This window comes from Vidua chalybeata, chromosome 30 (genome assembly GCF_026979565.1).
Source record: "Vidua chalybeata isolate OUT-0048 chromosome 30, bVidCha1 merged haplotype, whole genome shotgun sequence".
Lineage (NCBI taxonomy): Eukaryota > Metazoa > Chordata > Aves > Passeriformes > Viduidae > Vidua > Vidua chalybeata.
This window is the reverse complement of record NC_071559.1, coordinates 1474865-1483137: the sequence shown is the minus strand read 5'-3', so window position 1 is coordinate 1483137 and position 8273 is coordinate 1474865. Positions and strand designations below refer to the sequence as shown.

Genomic DNA, 8273 nt, shown 5'->3' with positions numbered 1-8273 from the left:
TACCGGGAGGGACCCAAATACCGGGAGGGAGCCCAAATAACCGGGAGGGACACCGAATAACGGGGAGGGACCCCAAATAACGAGGAGGGACCCCGGATACCGGGAGGGACCCCGAATAACCGGGAGGGAGCCCGAATAACGGGAGGGACCCCAAATAACGGGGAGGGACACCGAATACCGGGAGGGAGCCCAAATAACCGGGAGGGAGCCCGAATAACGGGGAGGGACCCCAAATAACGGGGAGGGACCCCAAACCCAGGGAGGGACCCCGGATACCGGGAGGGACCCCGGGTACCGGGAGTGACCTCAAATACCGGGAGTGACCCCGAATAACGGGAGGCACCTCAAATATCGGGAGGGACCCCAAATACCGTGAGGGACCCCGAATAACAGGAGGGACCCCAAATAACGGGGAGGGACACCGGATACCGGGAGGGACCCCAAATAACGGGGAGGGACACCGGATACCGGGAGTGACCCTAAACCCAGGGAGTGACCCCGAACACCGGGAGTGGGGGTCTTGGGGGGTTCTGGAGGTTTTTTGGGGGGTCGTGGGGGGGTTTTGGGGTCACCAATTCATGTCCCCCCCCAGCTGCGTGACCTGCGGGAGGAGCAGCTGCACCGGGGGGGTCCCGGGGGTGTTTTTGGGGGGTCCTGGGGGTTTGGGGGCGTCCTAGAGCTCCTGAACCCCAAAACCAGGAGGGGAGGACCCAAACCAAAGGGGGGGGGGACGGGGGGAGGGGTCAGCGATGTCGCGACCCCCGGGATTAATCGGGACAATTTTGGGGGGGTCAGCGATGTCGCGACCCCCGGGATTAATCGGGACATTTTTGGGGGGAGGGGTCAGCGATGTCGCGACTGCCGTGGCCCCCCCTCCCCCCCCCCCCCCGGGGTATTTTGGGGTGGAACGGGGATTTTGTCACATTTTCCGGGCTATTTTTAGCCCCTCTCCAAAGCCCCCGGGGATTTTTGGGAGCCGCCAGGGCCGTGGGAACCAGCCCGGCCCCTCCCCCCCGGGATTTTGGGGGCATTTTGGGGGGGTCCGGAGCGGGATCGGGGGGGGGCCGAACCCCCCATTCCCCCACCTCATCCCAATTCTTCCCATTTTTATTTTTGGGGGTTTTATTCTTATTTATTTTTAATTTTATTTTTATTTGGGGAGGGTTTAATTTCTATTTATTTTTAATTTTATTTTTTATTTGCGGGGTTTTATTTATTTTTAATTTTATTTTTATTTTGGGTTCTTTTTTTTTTTTGTTTCAGGGGTTTATTTCTGAGGTTTGTCTTTTTTGGGGGGGGTTATTTTTGGGGTTTATTTTCGGGACTTAGTGTCAGGATTTATTTTTGGGGGGTTGTTTTTGGGGTTTATTTTTGGGGTTTATTTTTGGGGGTTATTCCTGAGGTTTATTTCCAGGATTTAACTGGAACCAGTCCCGGGTTATTTTCCCCCAATCCCGGGATATTTTCCCATTCCCGGGATATTTTTTCCCAATCCCGGGTTATTTTCCCCCAATCCCGGGATATTTTCCCATTCCCGGGTTATTTTTGGCCGTGGTTCCCACTCGAATTCCTGCGGCCGGAACTGCGGGATCCACTGGGAGCACTGGGAGGGAACTGGAAGGGAACTGGGATGAACTGGGAGGGGATTGGGATGAACTGGGATGAACTGGGAGGGGATTGGGATGAACTGGGAGGGGATTGGGATGAACTGGGTTGAACTGGGATGGGATTGGGATGAACTGGGTTGAACTGGGAGGGGATTGGGATGAACTGGGAGGGACTGGGAGCACTGGGAGCGGCAGGGCGGGGGCGGCCGAGCCCGAGCCCCTCCCCCACTGTGGGCTGCGCCTTCCTCCCCCTCCCCCTCCCCCTCCTCAGCCTGAGGGAACCGCGGGACCTTCCTCGTCCTCCTCATCCTCAGATCCCGCTACAGCCCCCCCATCCCCCCTATAGCCCCCCCATCCCCCCCAGCCCCCCATTCCCTATAGCCCCCCATAGCCCCCAATCCCCCATAGCCCCTATAGGACCCCCCCATCCCCTATAGGACCCCCCAATCTCCTATAAACCCCCCCATCCCGCATAGCCCCCCCATCCCCCATCCCCCTCCAATCCCCCCCATTCCCCCATCCCCTGTAGCCCCCCCAATCCCCTACAGATCCCCCAGAGCCCCTCCCCAACCCGCTATAGGACCCCCCCCATAGCCCCCAATCCCCCATAGCCCCCCCTCCAATCCCCCCATCCCCCCATCCCTCATAGCCCCCCAATCCCCTATAGGATCCCCAATCCCCCATAGCCCCCCAATCCCCCCATCCCCCACAGCCCCCCATCCCCCGTACCCCCCCATCCCCTATGGCCCCCCCAATCCCCTACAGATCCCCCATCCCCCATAGCCCCTATAGGACCCCCCCCAATCCCCTATAGCCCCCCATCCCCTGTAGCCCCCCGTCCCCCATAGCCCCCCCAGTCCCCTATAGGACCCCCCATAGCCCCCCTCATCCCCCATAGCCCCCAACCCCCCCGATCCCCCATAGCCCCCATAGGACCCCCCCATCCCCTATAGCCCCCCCAATCCCCCCCAATTCCCCAATCCCCCATAGCCCCCCATCCCCCTGTCCCCCATAGCCCCTATAGGACCCCCCATCCCCCATAGCCCCCCAATCCCCCCAATTCCCCCCATCCCCCCCCAATCCCCCCGTAGCCCCCCCCGGTCACGTGGCTCTCCCCGGGGCCGGTCACGTGCCGCCTGACGCGCGCGCGGGGGGGGGCCCGTCACGTGGCGCGGCGGTCACGTGACGCGGCGGCCGCCATGCTGTCCCGGCTGCTGAAGGAGCACCAGGCCCGCCAGAGCGAGCGGCGCGAGCTGCAGGGTGAGCCCCGCCCCCGTCCCCATGGCAACGGGCCCCGCCCGCCAGCTCCCATTGGTGGGCGCGGCCGCCGCTCAACGCACGGCGGCACCCCATTGGCTGGCGCGGCTGTCCGTCAAGAAGGGGGAAAAGGGCGGGAAGCCTGAGGGGCTCTGAGGGACCCTGGGGGGGGGGGGGGGGCAGGGCCGTGAGGGCACGGGTCCGCGCGGTGACGTCACGCGTGAGCATGCTGACGTCAGGCGCGGTCCTGCTGACGTCACGGGGCGCGGCAGGCCGGGCGGGGGTCCCGCCGGCCCTCACGGCGCTGTCCCCGCGTGTCCCCACGCAGAGCGGCGCCGCAGGGACGCCATCGCGGCCGCCACCCGCCTCACCGAGGCCTTGGTGGATCACCTGAACGTGGGGTGAGCGGCGACCCCCGGAACCCCCGGAACCCCGGACCCCCTCTGGGGACCCCAAACTCCTCCTTGGACACCCCCCCCCCCAAACCCCCAACCCCTCCTGGAGACCCCAACCCCCCTGTGGGGACCCCAAACCCCCTCTGGAGACCCCAAACCCCCTCTGGGGACCCCAGACCCCGCCTGGAGACCCCAAACCCCCTCTGGGGACCCCAGACCCCGCCTGGAGACCCCAAACCCCCTCTGGGGACCCCAGACCCCGCCTGGAGACCCCAAACCCCCTCTGGGGACCCCAGACCCCCTCTGGGGACCCCAAACCCCCTCTGGGGACCCCAGACCCCGCCTGGGGACCCCAAACTCCCCTAGAGAACCCCAAACCCCCTCTGGGGACCCCAAACCCCCTCTGGAGACCCCAAGCTCCGCCCGGGAACCCCAAACCCCCTCTGGGGACCCCAAACTCCTCCTGGGACACCCCCCCCCAAACCCCCAACCCCTCCTGGAGACCTTAAACCCCGCCTGGAGACCCCAAACCCCCTCTGGAGACCCCAAACCCCCTCTGGGGATCCCAGACCCCGCCCGGGAACCCCAAACTCCTCCTGGGACACCCCCCCCCAAACCCCCAAAACCCCTGTGGGGACCCCAAACCCCCTCTGGGGACCTCAAACTCCTCCTGGAGACCCCAAACCCCCTCTGGGGACCCTAGACCTCGCCTGGGGACCCCAAACCCTGCCTGGGGACCCCAAACCCCGTGTCCCCCCGTGACCCCTGTGTCTCCAGTGTCCCCCTGTGTCCCCAGGGTGGCACAGGCCCGTGTGCCCCCCCGTGACCCCCCCATGACCCCTCATGTCCCTAATGTGTCCCCATGTCCCCAGGAGGGCACAGGCCTGTGTGTCCCTGTGTGTCCCCGTGTCCCCAATGTCCCCGTGTCCCCCCCATGTCCCCCCAATGTCCCCAATGTCCCCGTGTCCCCAGTGTCCCCAATGTCCCCGTGTCCCCAGGGTGGCTCAGGCCTGTGTGTCCCTGTGTGTCCCTGTGTGTCCCCAATGTCCCCAATGTCCCCATGTCCCCAATGTCCCCAATGTCCCCATGTCCCCCCAATGTCCCCCCCGTGTCCCCAGGGTGGCTCAGGCCTGTGTGTCCCTGTGTGTCCCCAATGTCCCCAATGTCCCCAATGTCCCCCTGTCCCCCCCATGTCCCCGTGTCCCCAGGGTGGCTCAGGCCTACGTGAACCAGCGCAAGCTGGAGCAGGAGGTGAAGACGCTGCAGGTGCAGGCGGCGCAGTTCGCCCGCCAGAGCGGCCACTGGATCGCCATGGTGGAGAGCTTCAACCAGGCCCTCAAGGTGGGACCCCCGCCCCAAAACCGCCCCGGGGGACAGGGGGGTCCCTCCCCGCCCTGCCGCTGGGGAGGGGGCACACGGGGACCCTCCTGCATGGACCCACCCTGCCCTATTGCTGGGGAGGGGGCACACCCTGCCCTATTGCTGGGGAGGGGTCCCACCCTGCCCTGACACTGGGGAGGGGGCACACGGGGACCCTCCTGCATGGACCCACCCTGCCCTATTGCTGGGGAGGGGTCCCACCCTGCCCTGACACTGGGGAGGGGTCCCACCCTGCCCTGACACTGGGGAGGGGGCACACGGGGACCCTCCTGCATGGACCCACCCTGCCCTATTGCTGGGGAGGGGTCCCACCCTGCCCTGACACTGGGGAGGGGTCCCACCCTGCCCTGACACTGGGGAGGGGGCACACAGGGACCCTCTGGAATGGGTCCTACCGCTGGGGAGGGGTCCCACCCTGCCCTATTGCTGGGGAGGGGGCACACGGGGACCCTCCGGGGTGGGGGAGGAGCTGTGTGGGAGCAGCTGGGCTACTGGGAGCACTGGGAGGGGAAAGAATGAAACCCCCAGACCCATATAGGGGAGAATGTGGATCCCAGATCCATGGGGAAGGGATGAAGCCCCCAGACCCATTTGGAATGGGGATGTGGTCTGCAGACCATGAGGGGGGAGGGAATGAAGCCCCCAGACCCATATAGAGGAGGATGTGGTCCCCAGATCCATGGGCAGGGGATGAAGCCCCCAGACCCATATAGGGGGGGATGTGTTTCCCAGGCCTGTGGGAAATGGGCAAATGAAGCCCCCAGACCCATGAATGGAGGGGGGGATGAAGCCCCCAGACCCCCGGGTTTGTGCTGGAGTGGTTGGGGAGCACCCAGGGGGTCCCAGGGAACATCCAGGGGGTTTTGAGCAGCACCCAGAGGGTCTGGGCAGCATCGGGGGGGGGGTCTTGGACCACCCAGGGGGTCTTGAGGAACACCCAGAGGGGTCCTGGGGAACACCCAGGGGGTCTTGGGGATCATCTTGGGGGTCTCGGGCAGCACCCAGGGGGTCTTGAGGAAAACCCAGGGGGTCTTGGGGAACATCTTGGGGGTCTTGGGCAGCACCCAGGGGGTCCCAGGGGGTCTTGGGGAACATCTTGGGGGTCTAGGGCAGCACCCAGGGGGTCTTGAGGAAAACCCAGGGGGTCTTGGGGAATATCTTGGGGGTCTCGGGGAACATCTTGGGGGTCTCAGGCAGCACCCAGGGGGTCCCAGAGGGTCTTGAGGAAAACCCAGGGGGTCTTGGGGATCATCTTGGGGGTCTAGGGCAGCACCCAGGGGGTCCCAGGGGGTCTTGGGGATCATCTTGGGGGGTCTCGGGCAGCACCCAGGGGGTCTTGAGGAGAACCAGGAGGTCTTGGGGATCATCTTGGAGGTCTCGGGCAGCACCCAGGGGGTCCCAGGGGGTCTTGGGGAACATCTTGGGGGTCTCGGGCAGCACTCAGGGGGTCCCAGGGGGTCTTGGGGAACATCTTGGGGGTCTCAGGCAGCACCCAGGGGGTCCCAGGGGGTCTTGGGGATCATCTTGGGGGTCTCGGGCAGCACCCAGGGGGTCCCAGGGGGTCTTGGGGATCATCTTGGGGGTCTCGGGCAGCACCCAGGGGGTCCCAGGGGGTCTTGGGGATCATCTTGGGGGTCTCGGGCAGCACCTGGGGGTTCCCGGGGGGTCTTGAGGAGCTCCCAGAGGGTCTCTGTGTGGAATGGGATGGGTGGGACACCCCCCCGGGGTGAGCCCCCTCCCCAGAGCCCTGCGAGCCCCCTCCCCAAACGCCCTCAGGAGATCGGGGACGTGGAGAACTGGGCCAGGAGCATCGAGCTGGACATGAGGACCATCGCCACCGCCCTCGAGTACGTCTACAAGGGGCAGCTGCAGCCCTCCTGCTCCTGAGGGACCCCCGGGACCCCCCCCCGGGACCCCCCCGGGACCCCCCCGGACCCCTGGGAACCCCCCCAGCACCGCCAAGTATCGTGGGGGGGGGGGGGGGTCTCACCACGGTGTCCTTGGCACCCCCCGGCACTGGGAGCGATGGAATAAATCTGGGGGGTGGGGGTGGCCCGGGGGGGGGGTGTGGGGGGGGGTCAGGCCGGGCCGCCGGGACCCTGGCACAGCCCCCCCCCCCAAATCCCCCTAAGCCCCCTCATCCTCTTTAGTGCTTAACGAGGCTCTGAGGCTGCTTTGAGTGGGCACAAAGGGGCCCTTCTGTTTGCCCCGGGGGGGCTCCCCAAATCCGGGGGGGGGCACGGCTTTCATTGCCTGGGGGGGGGGGGGGCAGGGCCCGTTTTGGGGTGATTTTCCCCAGATCTGGTGGGGCAGGGCCTGTTTTGGGGTGATTCCCCCCAAATCCGGAGGGTCAGGGCCGGTTTTGAGGTGATTCCCCCCAAATCTGCAGGGGCAGGGCACATTTTAGGGTGATTTCCCCCAAATCTGGGGGGTCAGGGCCCGTTTTGGGGTGATTTCCCCCAGATCCTGGGGGTCAGGGCCCATTTTGGGGTGATTCCCCCCAAATCCGGGGGGTCAGGGCCCATTTTGGGGTAATTCCCCCCAAATCCGGGGGTCAGGGCCGGTTTTGGGGTGATTCCCCCCAAATCCGGGGAGTCAGGGCCGGTTTTGGGGTGATTCCCCCCAAATCTTCGGGGGCAGGGCACATTTTGGGGTGATTTCCCCCAAATCCGGGGAGTCAGGGCACATTTTGGGGTGATTCCCCCCAAATCCAGAGGGCAGGGCCGGTTTTGGGGTGATTCCCCCCAAATCCGGGGGGTCAGGGCCCGTTTTGGGGTCACTCCCCCCAAATCCGGGGGGTCAAGGCCCGTTTTGGGGTGATTTCCCCCAGATCCTGGGGGTCAGGGCCCGTTTTGGGGTGATTCCCCCCAAATCCGGGGGGTCAGGTCACATTTTGGGGTAATTCCCCCCAAATCCGGGGGGCAGGGCCGGTTTTGGGGTGATTCCCCCCAAATCCGGGGAGTCAGGGCAGATTTTGGGATGATTCCCCCCAAATCCGGGGAGTCAGGGCAGATTTTGGGATGATTCCCCCCAAATCCGGGGAGTCAGGGCAGATTTTGGGGTAATTCCCCCCAAATCTGGGGGGTCAAGGCCCGTTTTGGGGTGATTCCCCCCAAATCCGGGGAGTCAGGGCAGATTTTGGGGTAATTCCCCCCAAATCCGGGGAGTCAGGGCAGATTTTGGGATGATTCCCCCCAAATCCGGGGAGTCAGGGCAGATTTTGGGGTGATTCCCCCCAAATCCGGGGGGTCAAGGCCCGTTTTGGGGTCACTCCCCCCCCAGACCTGGGGGTGGGAGGGCTTTAATTCCTCGGGGGGGGGGGTCTCAGCCCCCCAAATCCAGGCACTGCCCCCCATCTCCCAGCACTGGGGGGGGGTCTCATCCAGCATGGGGGTCCCCCACAAGGCCAGGGGTGTCCCAACCCCCCCCCAAAAGGTGCCCAACCCCCCCTCCCCACCCTGGAGCGTTCGGGGAGGGGTCTGGGGGCGGGGGGGGGGTTCAACCCCCGGCAGCTTTGGCCGTGCCAGGCACGGGGAGGAGCGACCGCGGCCCCCCCCCCGCCCCAAACCCCCCGGACCCCTCCCCTGCTTCCCACGCCCCCCCCCCCCCCCCGGGGTCCACGCCCCTCCCCCGG

General features: G+C 65.5%; 1 protein-coding gene across 1 annotated transcript; it reads left to right on the top strand.

Annotated features, from left to right (window-relative positions):
• The first annotated feature begins 2758 nt into the window (after positions 1 to 2758).
• On the top strand, positions 2759 to 6796 carry BLOC1S1 (biogenesis of lysosomal organelles complex 1 subunit 1). Its single transcript, XM_053967704.1, has 4 exons — positions 2759 to 2867; positions 3193 to 3265; positions 4468 to 4600; positions 6416 to 6796. The coding sequence occupies exons 1-4, from the start codon at positions 2807 to 2809 to the stop codon at positions 6524 to 6526; spliced, it is 378 nt and encodes a 125-aa protein (XP_053823679.1). The 5' UTR covers positions 2759 to 2806; the 3' UTR covers positions 6527 to 6796.
• The last annotated feature ends 1477 nt before the right edge of the window (positions 6797 to 8273 follow it).

Bases quoted from the DNA above. Each gene is read 5' to 3' on its own strand.
- BLOC1S1 (XM_053967704.1), top strand. From the start codon at position 2,807: ATGCTGTCCCGGCTGCTGAAGGAGCACCAGGCCCGCCAGAGCGAGCGG. The intron at 2,868-3,192 runs GTGAGCCCCGCC...GTCCCCACGCAG, and splicing joins CGAGCGGCGCGAGCTGCAGG to AGCGGCGCCGCAGGGACGCC. The intron at 3,266-4,467 runs GTGAGCGGCGAC...CCGTGTCCCCAG, and splicing joins GTGGATCACCTGAACGTGGG to GGTGGCTCAGGCCTACGTGA.